This window comes from Trichinella spiralis (assembly GCF_000181795.1).
Source record: "Trichinella spiralis strain ISS 195 chromosome Unknown Scfld2, whole genome shotgun sequence".
NCBI lineage: Eukaryota > Metazoa > Nematoda > Enoplea > Trichinellida > Trichinellidae > Trichinella > Trichinella spiralis.
The window spans coordinates 3,524,899-3,551,068 of record NW_003526941.1 but is presented as its reverse complement, the minus strand read 5'-3'; the positions used below and the strand labels follow the sequence as shown (position 1 = coordinate 3,551,068).

Sequence of the window (26,170 nt, the reverse complement as noted above, 5' to 3'; positions counted from 1 at the left end):
ATTGTAATCTTAAATGTTAAATAATAATAATACATATTTTAATGTTTTCTAGCTGAATGTTTAAACCAATTATTTCAATAATAAAATCTTTTGCAATTTCTTCCGAATAAGCTAAACAACAATTGTAGTTGTTATTCGATTGAAATAATAAAAATTGATATTGAATAACAATACCGTTGTGAAATTAAATTTTTTCTTAAATTTCATTTAAAGAAAAAACTAAATAAATCTTTCTGCGAATATTAAAATTTTGTGGATTCATTAGTTCAGCTGTGCATATTAGGTTTCAAATTTCAAAGATGATTAATAATTAAAACGCGACAGAGAGTAGCCGGTATTTATTGTTTTGAAAATGTACTTTTTCTTTATAAATTATTATTTCTCAGGCGCATGTTCGAGTATAATTGTTTTACTTTTTTTTGCCCATGTCGTAACACAGGTCGAGAGTACTCAAGCACTTGAATATCATTAATTTAAACCGTAATTACTGATCAGTTGTATATTACTTTTTCCAATGTGAAAAATTAGCATTTTCAAAATTATTATTAAGCATCCATTTAATAAATAATTTTAATTAATAATTTAAATTAAAAAAAATTTTTTATTTTGAAATAAAAGTAGACTGTTGAGTGTGATTTTGTGTTTATTTCCAATTGAAGCATTTCAAAAAAAATATCATAATTTTGCAATTAATTAATTAATTCATTAATTAGTTATTGTCAATCATGATTTAGTTTTTTTCTCGTATTGTAATTTGTATTTAATTTTTGAACTGGAGAAAAGTTTTTAATTATTCATAATCTTTCAACTATTTGTCGAACAGCTATGAAGTTATTATTTTATTATATTATTTCAAATTTTCAAAGTGATAATGAGGAAAAGGTTTTTTTGAATAAATCAAACGGTGAATGTTAATTATACAGTGACGGACGTTTTAATTTGAGCAATGATTTTCATCTGCAAAAGGACAATTAAAATAGCTTGTTAAAGCAGCACAATGAAAGCAAAACTGGCCAATCTGACGTCAGCACCGTGTGTGTGTGTGTGTGTGTTTTCAATTTTGACTTGCAGACGGAGTTTCTCTAATAAGGCGCGCATCATCATCATTCATTGATCCTTTGACACAGCACAATGGAAAAGCGGTGGCAGAAATTGTGGCATTTGCTTCTTCATAATTTCCAACAACATCCATCCAGTGCAAGCAACAATAAGTTGTAGAAATCATAATTTAATCGTCAGTGCTTTTGATGATGATGATGATGATGACTATTCAGTTTGTTTGTATTTTGTGTTTCAGTTGATTTTTTCCTTTGCTTTGCTTTTCAGCTTATTGTGCAGTAGGGAAAATAGTTCTCAATAGTTAGCTTGCAGTGATTTAATTGAAAGTTATTCCAAATGACCAATAGCAGCAGTAGTAGTGGCAGTTATCAAGTGACAAGTCGCTTGGAGATTTTGAGAAAATGACATCGGCTGCAGTTTCGATTCAAAAATTCTCATGGGAAAATGAAAAATGAAGGAAGATTTTTAAAAAATCCAACAAATAAGAGAAAGCGCTTGCATATCCAGTTAGTCGTTGTTAGCCGCTTCTTCTTCTTCTTTAGCACAAAGCGAAACGGTCACGTGATGCGTGATAGCATTGTCACGTTTTCTGTCACATGATTGGGGGAGCTTTCTTGCTGGTCAATGAATAACTAATTTCCATGCTTTAAAATATTCGACTTTCTCAAATTCACTTTTCTCTCTCTCTCTCTCCCCCTCTGTCTGTCTTGTCAACCTTCTCCAATGACGAGTGATATTTGAAAAAAATATTATTTATTCTATTAAATATGCTAATTGTATTAATTTTTTTTCTTCTTCTTCTTCTTGTTATTATTATTATTTTTTGCTTTTTCTCAACTTTAGCACTGAATTGCAAATAATGGGCTTTGTTGTACCAATATTGAACCGAGATTTTGACGAGATTCGCCAAGAAGTTCGTGGTCGTATAAAAGAAGAAAAATGGCAAAGACGTCTCGTGTTGATTATCGTTTCAACAGCTTTGCTGTTGGACAACATGCTCTACATGGTCATTGTACCAATAATACCGGATTATTTGCGCAGAATTGGAGCGTACAAGGTGAAATATTCATACCAGCTCACCAATGATACAGTAGGAAGTGAAAATGGTACGGAATATTTTGTCAGCAAATTGCACAAAATTAAAGAATACGAATCCGAAGATACATCTCTCGGTTATTTGTTCGCCAGCAAAGCTATCATACAACTGCTGGTCAATCCGTTCAGCGGCGCTTTGATTGACCGCATCGGCTATGAAATTCCCATGATTATTGGTCTTGTGATCATGTTCAGCTCTACGGCTATTTTCGCTCTTGGCCAATCCTACGGCATTCTTTTTTTCGCCAGAAGTCTTCAAGGTAAAAAAATACACGATAAACTATTCTAATAATAATAATAATAATAATACAAATGTTGGTTTTATTTTTTCAGTTTCAGTATTATGCAAATTTTTTTAAATAATAATGCAGTAGGTGAATGTTGATTGCATTAAAGTGAAGCAAAAAAAGAAAAAGAAAAAATCGAAACGCTTTGAAAAGTGAGAGAGAGAGATCAATTGAAAGCTTTCAATGATTTAATTCATATTGATGATAGTGTGAGAAAAAAGAATTGTTTCATCAACATTACCACCAGCATAATGCATAAGTGTATTTAAATTGCTTCGATGAATTTGAATTTATTCGGTGGAAAATTAAACATTCGAAAAAAACGTTCAATTTGACAATATTCTCTACAGTAGAAGAGATAATTGTACTGTTTGCATTTCAAAAAAATGAATTATGATCAATGAGGTTATCATTAAGCAAATTAGTTATTATTATTATTCTGTTTTTGTCTTGTAAATGATGACTTTTTTATTGTTGAGGTCTTGGTTCTGCTTTTGCCGACACATCCGGATTGGCAATGATTGCTAATCGATTCACTGAAGAAGCCGAACGAAGCAAAGCTCTTGGTATAGCGTTGGCGTTCATTTCGTTCGGATCTCTCGTCGCACCTCCATTCGGTGGGGTGTTGTACGAATTTTGTGGCAAACCTGTACCATTTCTGCTGCTCTCCTTTGTCTGCTTGCTCGACGGCTTCATGGTATTTATGGTGATTCATCCGAAAACGCAAAGAGCAGAAACTGGAGAGCGAATCAAAGGACCAACAGTATTTCGACTACTGCTCGACCCTTACATAGCTGTATGCGCCGGAGCTTTGGTCACGGCCAACGTCTCGTTGGCATTTCTAGAACCGACAATTTCCAAATGGATGACCGACACCATGCCCACAGTGACCGAGTGGCAAATTGGTCTGGTCTGGCTTCCTCCATTTTTGCCCCACGTGCTTGGTGTTTACGTGGCCGTGAAGCTGTTGAAACGTTACTCGCAAATTTCGTGGCTCTTGGCAGCCGTTGGACTCGGCCTGGAAGGAATAAGCTGCTTCATTGTCCCCTTTGCTACAACTTACACCGGCCTGATTATTCCATTGTCAATTTTGTGTTTTGGCATTTCTCTAGTCGACACTGCACTGTTACCACTTTTAGGATATCTTGTCGACACGCGCCACGCCTCTGTATACGGTAGTGTGTACGCGATCGCCGACATCAGCTATTCAATAGCATACGCAATTGGTCCTGTTGTTGCGGGGACGGTTGTGGCGAATTTGGGTTTTTTCAGTTTGAACTTGATCATCTGCTTGAGTAATGTTCTGTATGCTCCGGCGTTGTCGTTCATACGGTCGGTTTATTCGTACAAACCGTTTGAAAATGACTTCGACGGCGATTACAAACGGGATGTGAGTTTCAATGAGTCGGAATTTTATAGTAGTTTGGAAAATCAGCACTTCGATCCCAAACAACCTGGTCATCAATACGCTTACGACCAGGTAGCTAGTTCGGAGAGAAGTTATCAAAATCAATTTGATCCTTTCGAAAAAATTGCCACCAAATCTGTTGCACCAAATCCTTCGGTACCAATTGCACGCAGCAATGTTCGACCACGCCCTCCTCCTCCTCCTCCGCCGCCGCCGCCGCCTGCGCACCACAGACTGTCCGCGGGTCAAAATTCATTCTCCACCTATCAAGCTGAACACGGATTTTAGATGAACCTTCATTTTTTCGTTTCTACTGCCAAATATATGCTAATTATTGTCTAATTATTATTATTATACTAGTATTATTATTTCGATTTGCAATAGGTGTGCGTATTCTCGATATCAATGTTCTTCATGTTTGTTATAGTTGAATGGAAAAATTAAGAATTGAACAAATTTATTCGAATTTTTGTTTCAAATTGGACAGAGAATTGCCAGTTACAATAAGTGATGAATATTTTTATTGATAAATTATGAATTTCAGTTATGGAAAATAAGAATAATTTTAACACGTTATCTACAAAAGAGAACAATGTATGTATATGGAAATTTTTTATTTTACCGAATATTTTTGTATTCATATGGATATATTTTGTTTCTGTTTTGTTGTGACAAGAATTGAGATCTTAATTCAAATAATTAAGTCAACATTTGGACCTGCGTTCGAGTGCACTGTACATTTGTAATTTGCATAAAACACGCCGTACTAATTGGAAAAAGTCCCATTCGACAGTACAAATGGAAAGGGGAAAATTGCGGACAAATTTTCACTTTTACCTTAAAACCGGTTTTCAGTTCTGCAACCGACACTAAAGAGAAAAAATAACAGTACTCTAAAATTACCGTATTCATTTACAAGAGCTATTTCTTTTTCTTTTTTGATTTGAATATGCAATTTTCAATTTAATTTTCAATTCTTCCACTTGTGCTTTTTTGAAAAGGGGAAAAAATTTATCGTATTTAATTCAAACACGCAACACACTTTATCTAGTAACTGTTACGAATCAGTAAAAATTTGCATACAAAACAAGGTCAACAAGGTGCGTAATTTGGAGAGGAAAAATTTCTAGCAGTTTTCCCAATACTGACGTTGGACGTCTTTTTCTCTCTTTCTCTTGTCAAATGCTACTACACTACAAGCCTACACTGCGTTTGCCTGTTGTCACATGACACTTGTCGAAGATGAGAAAAGCGCACACAGTTCGTCGAAAAAGTAAGATTTTTTTATTCACTCAAATTTGCATATGATGAGTTAATTTCATTCTGTTTTATTTATTGTTTTTTTTGAAAAAAGAAAAATTTATTTCTTTTTACCTGAACTTGTGTATGATCAAGAATAATATTATGCACTCATCGGTGGAGAAAATTGCGGACGACTAAGTAAATTTTGCAAAAATTCTGCTGAACATATTGATTTTGATTATTTGGCGTAAAGTTTTGCGAAATTGAAAATATATTAAATAATATTTTAAATTATTTATCTGTTAATTTATCTGATGAAAGATTCATTTTTCTTTTTTTAAACAAAATCAAATCAATACTGTTCATCATCATATATTTCGCATTACTTGAAGCGTCAGTCAGATGAATTATCCAAATTTTACCAATTGTTTTTCAATGAAATTTCAATTTACAATATTATTATTAATATTGTGAATAGAATGTTTAAGGGAGAATATTTCTTTTAGTTTCTCTTTTTTTAAAATTTATTTCAATTACACGCATCCACTTATACATGTTTATGTATGTGTAATAATTGAAAAGATAATTTTGAAAAAGTAATCATTTATTCATGATCCCAGCATGGACATGTTAATTGAACTTTCTTAATGAGCAGCGTGCAATAAGTTTTTCCCAAATGATACAATTATGCAAGCATAAACAATCAATTGCATTATTCCACCAATTCAGAGCAATTCCATTTGGAAAGTTTTCAAATGGATCATATACAAACAATAATGATGTGAAATCACCAAGCAAGCAGGCACGGTTGCATGTTGAATAGCTTGAGCTTTTTTATTGCAATTTTAAACACTGTTCCAATTGTGCAACATGACAATACCAAAACGCCTTTTCAAAGTAGGAAAAGACGCGCACTTGTATGGAAATTTTTTGCTTTACTCTCAGAAGAGCTTTAATCGAACCGAATGCCAGCAACGAGTGTGCAACATTTGCGAGGTAGGAGTAGAGCGCGATTGTGAAAGTGCCCAAAATGATGAAATAAATTTAAATAAAAAATTTGCTCAATTTGGGTTGTTCACACTGATCAATCGTGGATATATGTAAATTTTTACCCTGCGATGATGCCAGGTTCTACCGAAGCCTCCGGTTCCTGAACTGAAAGCCACTCTTGAGAAATATGTGAAATATGCGGGCGTTGTCGCGGACAGCAGAAGTCAACTGTTTCAAACTGAACGATTTGTGGAACACTTCTACCGTACGGAAGGGCCACAATTGCAAAAGCGGCTTGAAGAGATTGCTGACCAATCGTCCAACTGGGTTTGAAATTTTGAAACCAATTTCTATTTCTAATTTTAACCAATGCGACAATAAAAAAAATTATTTCAGTTATATTTTTTTTCATTTTATTCAGATCAATCACTTCTGGTTGAAAGCAATGTACCTTGAAAACAGAGCACCGTTGCCGTTGTATTCCAATCCAGGCTACGCATTTGACTATCCAAATTTCCACAGCGACGACAAAGATGTCATGTTCAAGTATGCAAATTTAGTCATCTCAATTATTTATCTTTTTTTTTAATTGTGACAATTTCAATTTTATAGATACATTGCACTTTTCATACAAGGTTTATTCGATTTCAAAGCTGTCGTTGATCGGTAACATTTGAATGTTTTCATATGGAAATCTTATTTTGACCTTTATTTGGGCTGGGTTCAGTTGATTAAATTTTTATTATACATATATATATATTTATTTATTTATTTAACCGCGTTGAAAAAATTTTTTTGCATTAATTATCATATAAACAACAGTAAACTGATACATTCGTCTTGCAAAGTAAAGTTTGTTTGTCTCTCTATCATGCCAGCTGCTTAATTTCAGTTTCACGCTTGTGTTGAGATTTGATTATTTCCATTAATGCTAGCAGATATCATTATACATGAAACTGTGAACCTAATTTCTTTCTCTTTCTTGACAAAATCTAATATTAATCGAATTTTTCCTTTCGCTTCAACGCATCGCTTGTTAACAGCAAAAATCAATAGAAAAATTGTACTTTAATCCATCTTGCTTCAGCATTTATTTTTATATTTATCTAATATGTGTACGAAATTTCTTTTTCAAAATTTTAATATTGATCATAATGTTTAGAAGAGAACTGCCATCAGATTATTCGACAGGCTTGTTCGGTGGTTCACTTATGTGTATGGAACAATTTTGGTATTTATTTTCCTCATACAGGCATCCAAGACTTGGCGTAGATACTCTTGAGCGAGTTGATACAAACACCGAACACATAACAGTAATGTGCAACAGCCAGGTATTAAAAAAATCAAAAAAAAACTTCTATTTTATAAATTTTGTCAAATTGAAATTTAATTTAACGAAATATTATTCATTCAAGATTTATATTATGACAGTAATGAAAGATGGAAAAATAATTGATCAAGATAATTTGGCCAAACAATTAGCCACGATCAAATTTATGGCTGATAAAAGTATAACTTCCAACCACTGGCCAGTTGGCTTCATCACAGCCGTGAATCGAGATAAAGCATCTTTGGCTTATAAAATTTTGGAAAAAGGTCAATTTTTAATGGTCATTTTAATTTTTCATTAAAACAAAATTGAATACAGATTGAATTTTTATTCAGATCCAATTAATAGAAAATCGTTGGAAGATATTAAAAGAAGCGCTTTTGTAGTGTGTCTTGATGAATCATTGCAAAGCGACAAGATGATGTCCAAAGATCATCCGGCATCATCGTCGCTTTCTTACATGATTTCAACAGTCAACAATCGTTGGTTTGATAAAACATTTCAAGTATGACAATGTTGTAGTTATGATGAAAATTTTTTTGCAGCAATCATCATCAAGTAGGTGTATTTAATTTTGTGTTTCAGTTCATTTTCACTGAAGACGGTTTTTGTGGTGTAAACTATGAACATTCTGTTGCAGAAGGTATGCCAATGTTCAAAATGGTCGATCACGCATTGAACTATACGTAAGCGAGTCACGTTTGCATACGCTCTGAATCAGCGCAAACAATTTTAGCAAATCCAAGAAGTCCAACGATGATGATGCGACAAAATTTGCATGCTATCATAAACCCCGACCATTGTGTTGGAATTTAAATGAACAAATGAGAGAACTTTTAACTGATTGCAAAAAAGAAGCGATGAAGCTGAGTGAAATCAGTCTATTTTATTGTATTTGAAATTTAACTGTTTTTTTAATGATAATTTAGAATTTCAAAATCACTGAACATTGAAATACTCCATTACACCGGATACGGCAAGCAGTTCATCAAATCAGTCAATGCTAGCCCAGATGCAATTGTACAAATGGCATTGCAGTGGACATTTTTCAAGTATTTACTTTAGTTATTAAAAAATTGTTGTTTATATTTTGGCTTTAAACATTTTAAGATGCCACGGAAAATTGACGTCCACTTATGAGACTGCTTCTCTTCGGCGATTCAAACAAGGAAGAGTGGAAAATTTACGATCCGCTACACCAGAAACTTTGAACTGGGTTAAGCAGATGGAAAATGAAAATGCGTCAATGGTAAAATCTGGATTTATTTTTACAAGACGAATTGCTCGGAAATTTAATATATGTTTTTTTTTAAATTACACCGCGCGATCTGTTCAGAATGTGAAAATTGAAGCTTTCAAATTAGCACTGAACAAACATCTGCAAATAATGCACGAAGTTTGTATTAAAAAAAATTTTTTTTCTTCACACGTCCGAACATATTTAATTAATTTTGGCAAAATACAATTCTTTCAGGCTGTTACCGGCTATGGTATTGATAATCACTTGTGGGCTTTGAAAGATATTTCTTTGCAAATGTGTGACATCATGCCGAAAATCTTTTCCGATGCAATGTTTCGAGAACTTTTTACATTTCGACTGTCGACAAGCCAAGTAATAATTGTACATATTTTGAAACAACAAAAATATTTATAATTCATCATTATTTCATCAGATTCCCTGGTTACCTGATAATGCCGCTGTCGGCTATGGACCAGTGGTAGATGATGGTTATGGATGTGCATACAAACTGAGCGACGGCAGTATAAAGTTTTTCATTTCTACTTTGAATACTTCGGACAAAACCAACATTGCTGAATTTCACCACACTTTAAAAACAACACTCGATCAATTTCAAATATTTTTATCTTCTTTCCAGATTTGAATTTGGTAATGCGTTTTTCTTAATTTCATTTTTACCCGTCTCTGTGTGTGTTTCAGTAAGTAGAGTGTTTAGTAAGTGTGATATCAACGATATGTTTTATCGATAAGTTACGTGATCAGTATTTTTTTAATTCAATTTTAAAATGTTATACTTTAATATGCCCATCAGCAAATGTAAATGTATGGCTGTTCAATTTTTTAATAGTTTGTCCATAGCAGCAGTAGCAGCAGTTGGTATTTATTTCTGTCGTAAGCACTGCTTTTCAATAAAGCGACGTTCTTCTCTGTAGCGTTATAGAAAATATTTCCACTTTGTACAAATTTTCACCAGAATATCTATGCGTATAGTTATAATTATTAGAAATTTAAAATAGTTTCACCATCAATCAAAGAGATTCTTATGTACTTGACTAGCAGCAGTATGCATTTGAAAAATAGTGTAATTTTCAGTTGAAATATTTTTACATTTCATAAAAGGTAATAATAATAATAATCGGTACGCTTTTCTCAGCTTCAAAATTTAATCAACTTGAACAATTAACATTTGCAACATTTGAATTGAACTGAATTGAATTTTGGCCATTTCAAAATTAATTTCACTTAAAGAATGCAGAAATGAACGCACGTTTAAATTGCTCCAGTATTTAAAAATTATCATCCATTCAAAGCTGGACATTCTTTATCAGAAATTAAACAATTGTGATCGGTAGCTTTCATTTATCAATGCCAATCCGTTGAATTTTATTTTTAAGCCTCCTTCAATTGATGATGATGATAGCCTGAAAGTTTTCGCACATCTGCTGGTCGAACAAGCAGCAACAGCTATTTCCGCCTGTGAAAGTAAAAAATTCTTACTAAATCCTAGAATCTACTACTAAATGCGCCTGCTTTCGCCTGCAGAGAGATGATCTATTTATAAATTTATAAATCGCGCATATGATGCTTCAACAATTTATTGAAATAAAATGCACAATTCACTTTGATATTATTTACATAGGAAAGAAGTAAATTAAAATAATGTTTTTCACAATAAATTAATGCATATGAGATGATAGACTTTTTAATTTAAACAGTGTAGTTAGAAATTAAAAGTGTTTACGTATATTTCTTTGAAATTTTCCGATTTCACCACTCGGAAGAAAATTTCACAATTACCCTTCATGTATGAGAAAAGTGAATTTATTATTCTTTACCTATTCAAAATGTATGATAATTTCTTGTTTTGGTACTGTAACGTTAACAGTATTACTGTAAGGATGAATTTTCGACAAAAATAACTTCATTTTTTAAATATTAGCATTCAGTAGGCCTATTTGTGAAAGCTCATTCATTTGACGTCATCAACATTGAAATTTTGAACATTTAGAAATTGTGAAACAACTGAAGCATTTCAATGATACCGTGATGAAATAATATTACGGAAGGGTCTGAATTTTCTGTATTATCTCTTTATCTTGTGTTTGTATTTTTTTTCCATTGTCATAGGTCATGCTATCACATCGGATAGGCAGTAAACAATCAGTGACCTGAGTACGTAGTGAACCGTGATCAACCGTATCCTACAATAGGATTGCATTTGGTTCCCATCGTGCATAACGTGACCCTTGTAGAGAGAAGCGAAGAAACATTGAATTTTATGAAGGGCAGAAAATATTTTCCAACAAACAACAGCAGGTTGATATTTTCCATTTTAATGCAAATTATCTAATAGCTAGCCAGTAATGAAAGGTGGTGGATGAAACCTGGGGAAACAGTCGAACAAATTTACATATATGTATATAGCAAAAAAATAATAATCTAATCTTACGCAGATGATGGTTTAAAAAAATTAGTTTTCAAGAAAATACACACGCGGACACACAATTATGGGCTACTTGTTTTTCTTCTATACAGTAAATAGAATGCTTTGAAAACAAAAAGCAGAAGTTGAATTTGCATATGGGTTGGATAAATTTATAAAAGCGAAAAAAAGTAATAAAGACAAGATACTAAAGTGTGTGGAAAATATGATAGGCCGGTTTCAGTTTTCGAAGCTTTTTAGACGGTTTGGTTTGTTGGAGATTCACTGTGTGCAGCGCGCATTAAGCCACAAGACTTGAAAAACGGGTCAAGAAGTGATCGGATGATGAAGTTCCATGTCTAGAATAAATATACAAATGTTTAAATTAATTATTACACGTCCACTTATATAATTGGGGGGGGGGGGGAGCAAAGGAGGAAGAAGAAGAAGCAAAAGAAGAGATAATGTGAGAAGGAATCTTTTTGGTCCAAAACTCTGGCAGCAGCTGTTGGATCAAGGTCAGGTGGTGCGGTTTTTGACAGTTGGCAAAATGCCAAAAGATGAAAGCTTACCTTAGCTAGCCAAACGGCAGGAATAGAAATAGCTATTGCCAACGGTGTCAGTATCCATACGTTGATGCTTGTCAACAGAGCGAAAAGCATTGCCCAAACAATTGCGCATGGCACAGCGAACAGCAGTGCCAAAAATCGGTAAATAAACCGGCGCAATGTGTTAAACGTATGATACGTACCACGCCAAACCCAATCCCACGAATGATAGCCATCCGGTTCAGCTAATATATCTTCAAAGTTCAACTATAAAATTGAGACATTAAAATATAAACAAATATCTCAATATTGTTTTTTAGAATAAAAACCTTGATGTGCTCGTTGAGTTGCTTTTCATCACGGTCGAGCATATTGATACCGATGGTCATTTGGGATTGTGCAGAGTCGGCTTGCTCTTGACAACTTCTTGCTTGGCAAAAAAACCATTTTTTTACAGGACATTTGTTTTTTGGAATTTTATCATGTTCCGATTGATCAGCTTCAGTGTTGATCAAAGCATCGTGCTTTTGCTTTTTTACAAACAAATTGTGAAACATGGATTTTTTCGTTTTTGCTACTGCTTCATTAACCCCAGCCTGAAGACAAATAAATTAATATATATGAAATTAATGAATTAGAGAAATTGTAAGAAAGAAATTTAAATACTTCTTTAGTTGTATCTTCTCCATCAACAGCAGCAGTGAGAGGTACGTCGGCCATTTCGACTTTTTCCTCAGATGACATTGCTTTCAGGATTGTTCAACAGACGTCTGTATGTGTGCGTGTGTATGTGTGTTGTTTAAGCAGAGAGGGGAGCTATTTAGCGACGCTTGACCGCAGCAGTAATAGTGGCAGCAGAGGAAAAGCGTCCCTCCAACCAACGCTTGCCAACAAATGAACCGCACGACAATGAAAAGGCCAAGCAGCGAATCAGCGTCGATCAGCTAATAATAATAATAATAATGAGAGATGCTGTTGCTGTTGTTCTTAAAGCAGACAGGTCCGTCTCCGTTCAATGATGGCTTGGCCAGATGTCAGTTGGTCGAGAAAAGGGGGCCAAAGCGAGCTCACGCGGGAACAACAATAGTCGATCTGGTCACGTTGCGATCGGGTTGCAATTGCTTAAGCTGCTGGCCTGGATCCGCGGCTAAAGTCCGTCATCTGCACGCAGATACTGCTTCACGATGGCGCTGCAAGCAGCATTCCATTCAAAAAAATTGACCAATAAACAGCCCGAAAACCAACGCCACGCTGACGACCTGAACACTGGCGTTGGTGCATGCATGCATGCATGCTTGGCAACCATCACCGACCGGCCTCCTCTTGTTGACCGTTCACATACGACGCTACACCCAAACGCCCATGACCCCTGCTTTAGCCGATAGAACAGGCGCCGGCGGTTGGTTGTTGTCCACATTGACCCTTTTCCACGCATCCTCTCCAAGGCGACATTTTTATTTACCCTCTTCAACTGGTCAGATATAATTGCGAGCGATTAGCTGGAAACCAACAGCCGCCTAGCAGCAAGCTGAAGTAAATTCACATTATAATCCAACAACCGCTTACAAACTAACTATACACGCCGAGGTCACCGGATGACCTACGCTTTAGCTACGGCTTCCTCTCAATTGTCTGAAAATGTTCCAGTCAGGAAATTCACACGAAAAACATTCATTTATTTACTTCAAATAACAATTTCAATCATCTTTATTTATCCTCGTTACACATCTACAACTCGCAATGATTCCTTTCTTCAATTCTCCTTTAATTGACCATCAACAAACAGCACGATCATTGGATCAATTAGGTTTTGAAATGATTTTTGTAAAAATGTAACATAAATTAACTAAAGAAAAAAATAAGCTCAACTTTAATACTTAAATTAATTTGCGAAATCAGACGACAACCAAGTAAGTTGTAGTACATGCTTTTCGTTTGCTTTGCAACCAATCATTCTTTGCATTCCGCAATCGCCTGAGACATCTCGTGACACACAAAGGTACAATTAATCGGCTAGATAAATTCAAGCAAATCACCACTGCGCAGGTCAAAGTTCACTCGAGTATTATTACTGTAGCTCTATAATCGACCCTTCGACCTTTACTGCAAAACTCTGATAACACTGAAATAAAAAGCTTGCTTTCTATGATCGGCACATTTCAAATTAAAACAATAAGCTACAGTTTTGTTTTCAGCTAACGTTTGAAGTTTTTTTTGTTTAACAATAAAATGAGCTTATTTTCAGCATTGCAGATGAGCAAAAAACAAAATGTTACTTTTCAAAGTACATTACGGTAAGATGTTGATGTACTGTAGTTGATGGGATAAATTCATAACGATGAAAGATTAAAAAAAATCAAAAATACAACAATATTATTATATAAAAGAAATAATAATCAAAATTGAATTGAAAATTTTCAATGAACAATGCAAGCAGTGCGTATGTTGATTTTTTAATCCTGCAGAGCGAAAAATTAAGCTTGAACAAAAATCTCTTATGATATATCAAAGAGAGCACCTGTCACTTTGTTCACATAGCATGCAGCATTTCTGATTGTTTTCAAAGAGAAAACAATAAATAAATAAATAAATAAACTAAAATATTCAAGCATATTCGTGATTCGGTGAAACTAAAGATCCGAGTAGAATACATCTTTGATGAAGATGGTGAACAGAGGTCAATGACGTCATCCAGTTGGGTGAAAATTGTTTACAGTTTGCATATATGATTAATTTGCTCCGTTTGGAAAGCGTGTATGGTCAATGACTGACTGTGGCTTTTAAGTGCATTATTTACTGAACGCTAGGTTAGTTTTGCACCTGTCATCTGTGCGTTCAGCTGATCAGCTGCAGTTTATTTTCATCTACATTTACTATATCTGCTATTCGAAGCGTTATATATTTTGTCTAACACGTCTCCTGTAAAGCTGTATACTTATCATCAATTTGGTCAGCTTCACCCAAAATTGTGCTAACTTCCAACTTTCTAACTGCATTCCCGTCAAATCACTTTCTACCACAGGTGCTTTATTTTATTTTATTTTATTTTATTTACTTGTTGTTGTTGCTGTTGTTATTTTCGATTTTATTTTATTGTTAAAGCCAACATGCTTTATCTAAAAGATTAGCAGCAATCGACAAACTTTGCCACCTCAGCAAATACTGTTCAGCATTTGCGAATGAAACTTTGTGCTACCCACGCCAGGCCATTAACAAACAAAAAAATTGTCCTTCTCAGTTAAGATAATTTTTTTAAACACTATAAATATATTTTGCAAACTTTTTTTCCTTTAAAACGCAACTGAAGTAATCGATTTTATGCAAATTGTTTTTTTGCTTAAATTCAAATTTTCCAATAAAAAACCAAATAAAAAATGTAATAAATATTAAAAAATTATAATTCATTAAAATAAAAATAAAATTCTTTTCTTGTTTATACGACAACAAAGTGCAGATGCTTTTTAAACAGTATTTTGTGTAAATTGGAATTTAATCTTACATCATTTTCAAATACACATGAACATTTTAACAGTAGGTAAACAATTTTATTTATTTTTCAAAGTTTATTCTGGAAAATAGATAACAAATGAATGCATCATTTGAATTTATCTTAAAATCTCTTATAGTTTCTCTATTTTCTATTTCTGCCGTTGTAATAAGTGTAACATTAAAAATTAAATTATTTATCATACAAAATAATCACTAACAACAAAAATAGCAGTTGTTTATTGGATACATAAGATAAATATTTAATCAATGAATAATTGCAAGTATTTTTCTTTCAAATTTTCAAATATATTTCACCCCAATAATAGCAAAAGGAGAAAATTTTTGATTTTCATTTATACTTATTTACTTATTAATGGATACTGTATAATTATCATAGTTAAATTGAAGGGAGCCCAGGAGGTGGTATGTGGGCTAAGCACTGAATATTTGTTTTTCTATTATTATTATTATTATTATTTACGACTAGTTTTTCTTCAATTTTAACTATCTATCGCTTATGCTGATGATATAGAGGTGAGTGCGTTTTAGTTGTTTGCTTAACTTTATAAGCTTTGGGAACATGAAACCAAATGTATCATTGCTGTTTATATACGATCGGCTTGTTGCCACTTGCGTGTATATTTAGCACTATTTATTTTTAAGCTTTTCCAAGAAATTATATAAGGAAAAATTCTACCATCTAGACTTGTTGCTTTTACATATTTGCGAAATTGTAAATTTATTTCATCTTGATCATAGTATCTTGTAATATACCTAGTGCTGAATAATAATAGTAAACTATTCGGTTTTTATTCATTTTCAAATCTGTAGTTATTATGTTGTACTTTTGTGGTAAAAAGGAAGTGGCATTTATCATTTTCACAGATTATTATTTCAGATAGATTGTCAGATATGAATTATATTTTTCACTTTATCGTTTGGTAATTATTTATTGGTGTCAAAGTATTTCATGTCAAAAAGTGGCATTGCATCAACACGATAAGATGACCCACCCAGTAAGTAGACTTTGTTCTTCACCTATGACCAGATGGAGTAAAGTTTTCCACGCAAAACTGGTTAGCATTGATTAATAAGCAGTCAATAAACTTTACAATGAAATGCTTTGAATATCGGAAGTATTTTACACAATATTATCTGTTCAACAAGTGTGTTCATTTTCAATCTTTGACGAAATGATGATTTTATTCACTCTGAAATTCAGCTACGAATCACCAATCAAGACGTCAAAAAGAATTTATTTTTAAATTATTTAAACTTGCAACTTTACAATCAACTTTTCTCACATTTCACTTAAATCTGTTTACAAAAATGTATCTTATTTGTTTACAATAATTGGCGTGTAAGATGATAAAAGATTCAGGCAAAATTAATAAACGCTTTTTCTAAATTACATACAAACAAATTACATTTTTATAAAGTTATGCTAATAACGTCATAAGCTTAGTGAGGCTGTTCAAAATTTAGAATACACAATAGTAGTATACTGCAATGGTTTACAATGGGAAGGGTATAAAAGAAAGCAGAATTCAAATTTGAAATTTCAAACAGTGAAACGCACTTACCAGGTGAACAATTTTCATTCGCATATTAATCGTTAATTTAAACTCTGCAAATTGGGCACTTTTATTTTTCATTTAACCCCTAAATATAAGAATATTGTAATTTACGTGTCATTGTTAAATTACATTTACATGTTAATGGAGATGTATGTTTACTGAATTTTAAATGTTGTGAATTGTATTTAGTTCCATTATAAATGGAAGTATAATTTTCCAGCTTTACAGAATGATATTTACATGAAATATTAATGAAACCGGAATGGAATAAAACAGCGAAATTTTAATTTGAAATATTGGTTGAAATTCATCATTTTGTTCACAATTCAGCATTAAATAGAAAATACTTTAATGTTCAATGAATGAATTGAATTCATCTATCTATCTTTTGGTTTATTATTATTACTCGCATGCACTTAATATTACTTGTATTAAGTGAATAAATAAAAAGAAAGCTAATTAGTAAACATCATAGTTTTTTGATGTTGTCATTTTCTTTGTTTATATTGCATATTTTGCTTTATAAACCAAATAAATCATTTATTGAGGTTGCGTGGCTTTAATTAAACGTTGCTTACATCAGTACGTGATTCACAATTAACGACTGGTTTACAGTTTTCATCACTTATGACTTGTTGAATACAGTTGAAAAAGAATATTTACTTTTCTTGCATATGTCATCGTTTTAAAGTTTAACTTAGGATACTTTGAATATTATAATACTGAAGTAATTGATAATAATATACATTGATAAAAATTTTAAAACAACTTACCTGTATAGAAGTATCTTTTAATTTCTTTATTTGAAAATGCAAATCGAAATAACATTTTGGAAACGTGAAATTGTAGTTTAATATTTTTAAAATGCAACTTATAAATCAAGTGAATTACTCATTTGAAATTAGTTAATGCAATTTTATATGGAGGTCATTTATTATTAATAAGGTCGATGGAAATTTTGAATACTAAGGTTAGCATGTAGTAAATGATGATGCAGGGTATGCTCGGGGTTGTTTTTCTAGAAGCAGTTTCAGATGTGATTGTTTATTACGATATAAAAGTGCGGAGAATTGTTGAAGAATTGCAGAATGTTCATTTAATTTTCAGCGTTAGCGAAATTGCGCTTCCATAAATGTAACATGATGCTGATGCACTTGTGATGCATAACATGATGTGTATGCGTATGTGAGCTGAAAAAAATGATTAACTACAGAATTAACTACTAAATTCGCAAATATCAATCGACCAAAGAGGCCCTAAGAAGAAGAGCATGGTTAGTTTACAACGAGCAGCCAGCTTTCTTTATCAGTAAACGTAAGTGTACGGTTTTTATTTGCACAGTTTTGCTGCTACCATTTTATTACCTTTGCAATTAGAGATGATCATTTCTGACAGTGCTCTAGTTGTAAATTTCTCTCTCTTCCATGAAGATATGTATTTTTTAATTATTTTGGAAATGGAAAATTTTTCTACATGAAAATTACTTGGAAAAGATTTTCTTTTCAACAGTACTGGTAAATGGTTTTCTGTTTTCTTTTCTTTTCACAAATATCTATCTATATTCATATAATATATGTAGCTTATTTTATTTGTGATATCTAGTACTGTCCTTTGTTTTGTTTGCTTACTGCTTTGCGTTTTGCATGTTAGCAGTGATCATTTTTGTAAAATCTTACATCTACATTATGTGTTGTCTGTTACTTCAGTTTACAACTTCGATATTGCTACATTCTTGGTTCATATAATGTTAAATGTTTGTGACGAGTAAGATAAGAAGTACTGAAGTAAAGACATTCTTAAAATTGATTCTAAAAATGGAGAAAAACAAAATATGTTGAACTTGAGCATATATCAACTTACTGTGGTAATATGAATGACCATTTGCAGTTTTTTTTATGTTGGTTTCAGTATTTTCTGTGCTTTATTACTTTCTTTTGCTATTTTTTAGCGTGAAGTATTTAAATTGGTATTGCTTATATTTTGAATTAAAGCATTTTTCAATTATTATAAACAACTGATATTTATTGTTAGCGATTGTCAATTATTATTCATCGTTAAATTTTGTATTGAATAGTTGATGATGCAGATGAAAAAAATGTGCTTGAATACAATGCTTTCTTTTTGAAAAGGTTGATTCATATTTTCTTTATACCAACCGTTTTATGTCTTACCATGATATTTCTTCTTGTTTGAAATTATTTAAATATTACTGTGTAGTACTTGTTCACTTCAGGTTATTTGTAATCCTTGTTTTGATTTTTTTACAATATTCATAGCCTAATACTTTTTCGATGTAATTTTTGTGAAAAACCGTGCAAGTAGTAAGCAGTTTGCATGTTTATAAGTGAGTGCTACTTTTCTACAGCTGCAGTGCAGCCCCTTGTGATGTTCATATTGTGCAACAGTGAAATGCAAATGATCACTTTAACAATATTTCAGTACTCTTGTATTATTTTATGTTTGAATAATTGTTGTTTTAATCTTCCTGGATAAAACATTTACTATAAAAAACTTTTGTATTGTAGCCATTCTTGTATCAGCATTTTATATTTCTGGAAGCAGTGGTGCAAAATGAATGACGCAAGAATGGCAGCTGCAACTAATAATTCCAAATCAGGCCCTAGTAAATTTTTTTTTTTTTTAATTTTTTGCAAATGATCACATTTTGTGATTTTTTTGTTTGAAATTTAACTTTCTATTCTAGAATTCTGGAGTTTTCGCTCAACTCGTCTAATAATGGCATTTCTATTATGTTTGGCTATAACAAACATTACTTTGACTAGAAATTCCTTGAGCGTTGCCATGGTATGCATGGTGAATTCTACAGCATTCTCTGAAAAAAGCAGAATTTTCAACGCAGCTAATGAAAGTTTAATAAATCAGTCCGTGCATATAAAATCACTGCGTGAAAAGTGCCCAATTGATCAACTAGCAGAAGAATCTTATCAGGTGCAGCATTTTGTTTGTGCAGCATAATTATCTATTTAACAGAAGCGAATTTTAGGGCGGTGAATTTGCATGGACCTCATCAAAAAGAGACATCATGTTTTCAGCAATATATTGGGGTGCACTAGTGTCAGGTCTTCCTAGTGGAATGATTGCAGACAGATACAGTCCGAAAAGAGTTATTTTTGTCTGCTTAATTGGAACTGTACTGTCCACAATGCTCATTCCCATTGGGGCACGCTATGGTGACTTCATGGCCGTATTTGCTTTGAGGTTCATATCCGGAGTTTTTGGACAAGTAATCTGTTGATACTTCAAGCCAACTTTTGCACAAATAACAAATATTTTTCAGGCTACTGTGGTACCAGCTATCGGATCACTTATATCGAATTGGGTGCCTTCAGTAGAGAAAAGTTCCGCCATTGCGATTTATACTGCAGGTATGTTTAGTGAATTTCATTTCAAATAATATGAATAATTATTTTTTAAAATTTTAGGCAATCAAATTGCTAACATCATTGGCATGCCACTTAATGCATTCCTTTGTGAGCAAAAAGGATTTTTTGGCGGTTGGCCTTCCATATTTTACGTGTGTGGTAAATAAATAACTTTGTAAAATTTTTCTTTTTCATTTTTAAAGATAATTTTAAGGTTTGATTGGAATAGCCATAAGCGCAGTATGGTGTGTAGTGGTGACGGACACACCTGATTCGAATCGATTTATTTCAGCAGCTGAAAAATCGCTGATAATTCATTCGATTCGTTCTCAGAGTGCTTCTTCAAAGAAGAAAGTAAGATTTTTCATGTAATGAGATTTTAATTTTAAACTAAGAATTTTCAAACTGTTTAGCGTCCATTAAGACAGTTGCCTTGGAAGAAATTGCTCTTCTCTGCACCCATGATCAGTTGCAATACGAGCAATTTTATGAATTCATTGATGACCACAGCCTTGGCAACATACATTCCTATTTATTTCAAAGATGCATTGCACATGGACTTGAAACGGGTACAGTTATTATTTTTTTCATATTAAAATAAAAATGATTTTATCATTTTTTAGAATGGCCTGCTCAGCGCATTGCCATACATTGCACAGCTTGTAATCAAATTTATTTTTGCTTACATTGCTGATCAATTAAAGGCACGTTATCCTCATGAGCAAACCAATATCGCGAAGTTTTTCAACAGCATAGGTACAATAATTTTAATTTTTAATCTGTCTCGATTTTAATTTCTATTCTTAATTTAGGAACTTTTGCCAGTGGTAGCTTCTTAATTGCACTGTCATTTGTTGATTGTACACAACCTGTACAAGCAATCGTATGTATGGTGCTCGCAAATGGGCTTCTATCTGGTGGAATAGCCGGCTTTCAAACCAGTACGTTATCAATTGCCCCGGCTTACTCAGGGACGGTTTCATCTTTGTCAAAGTATCTTGGTCAAGTGGCTTCTGTTATAACGCCATATTTAATCGGCAGTACTATTAGCAGTGTAAAATTTTAAAGTATTCACCAATGTAAACTATTTTCAACAATATAAATTTCAGGGTGACGCTAGTGAATGGCACTTTGTCTTCTTTGGCATTGGATCAGGGCTCGTTGCAGCGGGATTCATCTTTCTCTTCTACGGATCAAGTAAATTTTTTTGTTAATTTTGGTGATAATTCATTACAGTTCATCTCATTTAAGGTGAGATACAGGAATGGGCACTGGTAATTCCTGATGTAGGAAAACCAACTGAAAGTGGACCAGTGAGGCCAAATCAATCAGTATGTGGGGAAAATGAGAAAGATTTTACTCTGAAGAAATAATTATTGAAAATAGAAATTAATACAAATTGTTCTGAGATTAATTTTGTATTATCGCACGTTATGTCCCACATGTGGCTTTTATACCCACTACTACTCAGCATGAAATCACTTAAAAATGCAATCTTGTACATTTTTGCTATGCAAAATATACTGTTTTGTCAGAATAAACTATTAGAATACTTTTTGTACTGTTCTTGAACAATTTTTCAACTTTTCGACACGATGGTTTGTATATGCAACTAAGTATTTTAGTTCAAGCGTCGAAGTCGAATTATGGAAGAAGTGTCGTACAAAATCCCTTCAGTTCGACTACTTACTGACTTCAATTTTAGTTTTTCTCATAAAAAATGGTAAAATGCATCAAATTGGACTTCTTAATCAACAGATGCGAGAGCTTCAATTTATCAGAGAACTGCCATCGCTAACTGCTGGAAGCATCAGATAATATCTTGTTTCCCTTTCCTTGACAGTCATTTTGTACATGCGTGAAAACCAATGCGATTCCAATGTTGCTGAATTTTTGGACAATTTAAAATCAATGAAATTAATGGAAGGTCATGTTAGCAAATGACGCCTCTGTTCAGTTGTGCTGCCATCTTTGCGTTTGGGTTTACTCCATCGCATCCAGTTTTATACTTTCTATCCTCCATCCTTGACTATCACATACTATCGATTTTTTGTAATACAGTATGTCGTTCTGTACTGCTATTCCAAATAAATAAATCAAGAAATATTTTTATTTGTCTCTTTAGTAGCATATGATCATATGGATGTTATTTAAACTGTTTACTATTATTTAATAAAACTATTAATTATATTACTTTAAAATGTACTCTGTAATTCATTATTTCTTTACTAGTTCTTTAAAAGATTGCAAATTTGTATTTAGCATCCCACTTCCCTCATAGTTTTGTATTAAAAATGCAAACAAAGGAATTTTATTATAAATAACATGAAAAGCAACATTACATATTAAAAATTGCGAAATGAAACTTACTGCATAGAACCTGCTTACATAAAATCTTGCTTATATAAATAAAGAACGTTATTATTCTTATTTCAAACTTTTATTGTTTGTATTTTTATATTTGCTTTCGAAGATAGGTGAAGTACATTAAAATGCAATGCTTTTTGTAGAAAACGTTAAAATTATATTTATTGCTTCAAATCACACGACCATGAATGATGCCTGCTTTTCATTTTTACTGAACGTAACTTTTGTTCGTGAAATCCTGTCAGGTGGTTAATTTTTGTCTTATTTTGATGAGTGTGTAATTTTTGTCTCTAGGATTATTGATAAATTTATGAAATGAATTTTTTTGTTTTGGCTTAATTAAATGTTTTGTTTTACTGTTGTGAAATAAATTTCAAAGTTACATATTGTTTGTTAATATCTGGTTAATTATCAGTATATTTTCTTGAGTAATTATTTAATTTTACGCGATTCATTTGCCAATATTTATCTGAAAATTATTGTAATTTTCAGTTCAATTGTATTTGCATTTTCTGAAATCAACCAACGCAAACACTGTCGGAAGGTTAATACATCTGCTTCCAGCGCTAGTGGAAATTATAACTTCACAGCAAAGCAATCCTACTGTCCGATATGTCCAAAACGTAAGTCACATTGAACATTTATTTTTGTTTTAATTTGATTTAAAAAACTGTCATCTCAAGTAACCATCTGACAGGAAATACATTATTCTTTCTAAATTTTTCATTTGTTTATGTTTCTTCCGCTTAAGTATACCTTATATTTTAATTGGCTTCTCTTTTTGCAAACGGCAGCAAGTCAACATGCGTATTGCTATGTGCTGAGTTGAGCTCTTTTTTATTGTTGACAGATTAATTTTTTCTGAGAAGTTTTTATATATGTAAAAATGAAACATGCGGATTTCAAGTTTATTTTAGAATAATTTTAATATACTGATTAAAATGAAATCAAGTTGTGTAGAGTTTAAAATGCGCTGCTATGTTGGCTTCGTTATGATGTAGCAATTTCGTTTTTTTGAACTTTAATTTGTTTTACATTATTTCTATTTGTTGTACGAAATTTTGCATTTCGAAAAGTTTTTTGCCATAAAGAAATCTTAAGTAAGGTCAGTACTTGTTAACAATGCCTGTACTGTAATTCATTGTGTAAATACAGTTTCTGCCCTTTTGCAAAAAATTTATTCTTTATTTAATGGAATAAGAAGTAAACTAAAAATTATTTAGAAACGTAAATTGCCAGTTGCATTTTTGGAGTGGCAAGCAGCAATTCGTGCATCATTGTATAGTTATATTTATATTTCCAAAGGTTTATGTTTCAATTCAGTTTCAGTACTTATATTTCAACTGTACGTGTTTGCAATAAGGGTGAAAATGTTAATAAATTTTTCGAGGATACTGTACAAAGCCAGTGATAATTAGGTATGTATTGTAAAGAAGTTATACTTGAACGAAAATTTATAACTTTTTGAATTGAAAATAGACAAATGTAGTTTGCATATATAAAATATTTATCTGTTGAAGATATTTAAATTTTATGTGAAGATGATGTGAACTTCTTATAAACATATACTTGTTCGAAGTGTTTCAAGAAGTTTCATTTTTTTATTTAGCTGTGAAAATTTGATGTGCAAATATAAACCGAAGCATTTGAATGAATTTATATGTTCTCTGTGTATGGGCTACATGATTGAAGCGACCACCGTGGTGGAATGCATGCATCACTGTGAGTATTGAGACTTTCATCAGTAAATATATGCGTCAAGGAAAGGGAATTTCACGTTTTGAAGTTTTCATTGCAGTATTTAACTATATATTTTAATTGAATAATTAATTAATTTTTGCCTATATGCATACATGACTGTTGTTATATAATTTAAACTATTTACCTTGTCTTATTTTTAGGCATTGTGATGCTTTTTAAGCACTTTATTTATGTTTTATTTTTTGCTTTAGTTTGTCGATCATGCATACTTTTGCACATAGAGAAGGATGCTCATTGCCCCTCATGTGGTATATTGATTAATAAATTCAAATTAGAAAGTGCCCTGAAGTGAGTTTCATTTAGATTTTCTTATTTAGTTTAATTATTTATTTGGTTGGTTCATTTAATTTTATTTTTATATAATTTATATAAACTTTTATATAATTCAGTTTAATTAATTTTTTGGTAGATGATGATAGATTAGATTTAATTGTAAAATGTAAGTTTATTAATTTTTTATAGTATTTAAAGTTTTTTATTTGATTGATTCATTATATATGTAGACTAGATAGGTTTTATCAGTAGTATTCTTAATATTCTATTATTATTACATTTATCATTACATTGCTATTATTACATAAATTTTTGTTCTTGTATTTTTTGATATTTTTGATTTCATATTATTTACAGTCATAATATTTTAGATTGGATCATACTCTGCAGTTACTGATATATAAGCTCATTCCAACTGTATATAAAGGTGAGATGTGGATGCAACGGTTTGCAAATTTTTGCGAACGCATTTCTGTTTTTTGACGTGTATTATTTTTAATTATTGAATGTGATATTAATTGTAAAAATTTAGAAGAAATTTTGAGACGTGCACGATTTCAAGTAATGAATGAAAGTCCAGAAGAGAGAGAAAAAGAATTCAGTAATGATTATATTCGTGATCTTGCGACACATATCTGCAGTCCGTATGAAAGAGTGATGTTTATATTGGAAATGAAAAGACCTCCAAGAGCATCTATCACTCATCGCGAAGGGTATTTTTTTGAAGTGGAAATGTTTTTCATTATTAGCAATCTGAATATTATAGAGTCTTAATTCAGCAACCTCCTGCGTCTTCATTTTCTGAATTTTCGGTATTTGACTTTGCATAAAATTTTATTATGAAATTTATAGAAGTTGTGAATTTTTGTAGTGTTGGTTACTACCTAGCTTTACTTTAGGAAAAATAATTTGATTTTGTATTTTTGTTTGAATAAGTAGAACAGCTTCGATTTAATGAAATGGCAAAGTGATCCGATTTTATGCTTTTAAGGGCTCTAGCTTGAAAAGACTGTATTCAGCTCCTGCTGCTGTCCGTATCAAACAGCTGAGAAAGATGATTGCCTCTAAATTCACAGTCCACTACCAACAGGTTTGTTCACTTATGTCAATTTGAAAATAATATTATTTGCTCTAGGTCACTCTTTGGTATGCAGATGAGATTTTAATTGATGAGTACTCTTTAGTTGACGTGTTTTACATCTTTTTGAGTGCTAAAGTAAGTTTTTATATATTCGATGAAACAAACTGTTAACTTATTTTATAAATAAAATTTTACGTTGACTGATTATTTTCAATAATTTTTGTTTATAATTTTTTATGACTTTAAGTAATTTTTAAGTTAAATATTTTAGAAACAAATTATTCATTTTTATTATGACATCATCGGCTTTGAAGATCAGATTCAAGTGATGCCGGAATTGACGCCGGAAAAGCAGATACTTGGTAAGTTTGCAAATATTTTGTTATATGCTGTTCTGTGTGCAGCGTTTATTTTTTGGAATTTTGTAAAACGAAGTGAAATAAATTTTTGTTTAATTATCCTTGTAATGTACATTGAAATGTTTCAAATATAAATGGAATGATAATTGTATTGTCGTGAATTTGTGTATTATAACTGAAAAATTATTGTAAATGCATGAAATAAACAGAGTAAAATGTTTGCTTTACGGTGATTTTTTAGATGAATGCAGTCTTGCAC

At 32.1% G+C, this 26,170-nt stretch overlaps 6 protein-coding genes across 6 annotated transcripts; 4 read left to right on the top strand and 2 right to left on the bottom strand.

The window, feature by feature from the left end:
* The first annotated feature begins 1,918 nt into the window (after positions 1-1,918).
* Tsp_03272 (vesicular acetylcholine transporter unc-17) lies at positions 1,919-9,294 on the top strand. The gene is made up of 13 exons (XM_003379568.1): positions 1,919-2,414; positions 2,921-3,921; positions 6,220-6,408; positions 6,503-6,627; positions 6,694-6,747; positions 7,169-7,394; positions 7,497-7,677; positions 7,747-7,916; positions 7,997-8,097; positions 8,341-8,463; positions 8,522-8,660; positions 8,886-9,023; positions 9,085-9,294. Exons 1-13 carry the CDS (start codon positions 1,919-1,921, stop codon positions 9,292-9,294), a joined length of 3,153 nt encoding a protein of 1,050 aa, XP_003379616.1.
* A 1,674-nt stretch (positions 9,295-10,968) lies between these two features.
* Tsp_03271 (caveolin family protein) lies at positions 10,969-12,714 on the bottom strand. Its single transcript, XM_003379567.1, has 4 exons — positions 12,288-12,714; positions 11,951-12,217; positions 11,646-11,888; positions 10,969-11,432 (listed from the first exon to the last, which is right to left on the bottom strand). Exons 1-4 carry the CDS (start codon positions 12,363-12,365, stop codon positions 11,331-11,333), a joined length of 690 nt encoding a protein of 229 aa, XP_003379615.1. The 5' UTR covers positions 12,366-12,714; the 3' UTR covers positions 10,969-11,330.
* A 647-nt stretch (positions 12,715-13,361) lies between these two features.
* Tsp_03270 (conserved hypothetical protein) lies at positions 13,362-14,350 on the top strand. Its single transcript, XM_003379566.1, has 4 exons — positions 13,362-13,428; positions 13,521-13,620; positions 13,867-13,915; positions 14,231-14,350. Exons 1-4 carry the CDS (start codon positions 13,362-13,364, stop codon positions 14,348-14,350), a joined length of 336 nt encoding a protein of 111 aa, XP_003379614.1.
* A 3,433-nt stretch (positions 14,351-17,783) lies between these two features.
* On the bottom strand, positions 17,784-18,347 carry Tsp_03269 (histidine-rich protein). Its single transcript, XM_003379565.1, has 2 exons — positions 18,316-18,347; positions 17,784-17,877 (listed from the first exon to the last, which is right to left on the bottom strand). The coding sequence occupies exons 1-2, from the start codon at positions 18,345-18,347 to the stop codon at positions 17,784-17,786; spliced, it is 126 nt and encodes a 41-aa protein (XP_003379613.1).
* An 84-nt stretch (positions 18,348-18,431) lies between these two features.
* On the top strand, positions 18,432-21,443 carry Tsp_03268 (putative inorganic phosphate cotransporter). The gene is made up of 12 exons (XM_003379564.1): positions 18,432-18,451; positions 19,213-19,310; positions 19,392-19,648; positions 19,692-19,931; positions 19,986-20,073; positions 20,131-20,229; positions 20,285-20,424; positions 20,495-20,644; positions 20,694-20,826; positions 20,883-21,124; positions 21,180-21,267; positions 21,322-21,443. The coding sequence occupies exons 1-12, from the start codon at positions 18,432-18,434 to the stop codon at positions 21,441-21,443; spliced, it is 1,677 nt and encodes a 558-aa protein (XP_003379612.1).
* A 1,178-nt stretch (positions 21,444-22,621) lies between these two features.
* On the top strand, positions 22,622-25,245 carry Tsp_03267 (polycomb group RING finger protein 1). The gene is made up of 7 exons (XM_003379563.1): positions 22,622-22,682; positions 22,930-23,060; positions 23,661-23,782; positions 24,047-24,159; positions 24,339-24,486; positions 24,843-24,898; positions 25,004-25,245. The coding sequence occupies exons 1-7, from the start codon at positions 22,622-22,624 to the stop codon at positions 25,243-25,245; spliced, it is 873 nt and encodes a 290-aa protein (XP_003379611.1).
* Positions 25,246-26,170: the final 925 nt, after the last annotated feature.

Coding starts and splice junctions, on each gene's coding strand:
- Tsp_03271 (XM_003379567.1), bottom strand. CDS start 12,365: ATGTCATCTGAGGAAAAAGTCGAAATGGCCGACGTACCTCTCACTGCT. Junction 12,218..12,287: donor GAGAAGATACAACTAAAGAA/GTATTTAAATTT, acceptor ATTTGTCTTCAG/GCTGGGGTTAATGAAGCAGT. Junction 11,433..11,645: donor CTGCCGTTTGGCTAGCTAAG/GTAAGCTTTCAT, acceptor TATTTATTCTAG/ACATGGAACTTCATCATCCG.
- Tsp_03267 (XM_003379563.1), top strand. CDS start 22,622: ATGAATGATGCCTGCTTTTCATTTTTACTGAACGTAACTTTTGTTCGT. Junction 22,683..22,929: donor TGTTCGTGAAATCCTGTCAG/GTGGTTAATTTT, acceptor TGTAATTTTCAG/TTCAATTGTATTTGCATTTT. Junction 23,783..24,046: donor TCAGTACTTATATTTCAACT/GTACGTGTTTGC, acceptor TTTTTTATTTAG/CTGTGAAAATTTGATGTGCA.
- Tsp_03270 (XM_003379566.1), top strand. CDS start 13,362: ATGATTCCTTTCTTCAATTCTCCTTTAATTGACCATCAACAAACAGCA. Junction 13,621..13,866: donor ACATCTCGTGACACACAAAG/GTACAATTAATC, acceptor GCTTATTTTCAG/CATTGCAGATGAGCAAAAAA. Junction 13,916..14,230: donor ACTTTTCAAAGTACATTACG/GTAAGATGTTGA, acceptor AAAATATTCAAG/CATATTCGTGATTCGGTGAA.
- Tsp_03268 (XM_003379564.1), top strand. CDS start 18,432: ATGTTAAATGTTTGTGACGA. Junction 18,452..19,212: donor ATGTTAAATGTTTGTGACGA/GTAAGATAAGAA, acceptor TTTGTATTGTAG/CCATTCTTGTATCAGCATTT. Junction 19,649..19,691: donor CTTATCAGGTGCAGCATTTT/GTTTGTGCAGCA, acceptor AGCGAATTTTAG/GGCGGTGAATTTGCATGGAC.
- Tsp_03272 (XM_003379568.1), top strand. CDS start 1,919: ATGGGCTTTGTTGTACCAATATTGAACCGAGATTTTGACGAGATTCGC. Junction 6,628..6,693: donor GACAAAGATGTCATGTTCAA/GTATGCAAATTT, acceptor TCAATTTTATAG/ATACATTGCACTTTTCATAC. Junction 8,661..8,885: donor AAAATGAAAATGCGTCAATG/GTAAAATCTGGA, acceptor CAATTCTTTCAG/GCTGTTACCGGCTATGGTAT.
- Tsp_03269 (XM_003379565.1), bottom strand. CDS start 18,347: ATGATCACTGCTAACATGCAAAACGCAAAGCA. Junction 17,878..18,315: donor AACATGCAAAACGCAAAGCA/GTAAGCAAACAA, acceptor CATTTTTTTCAG/CTCACATACGCATACACATC.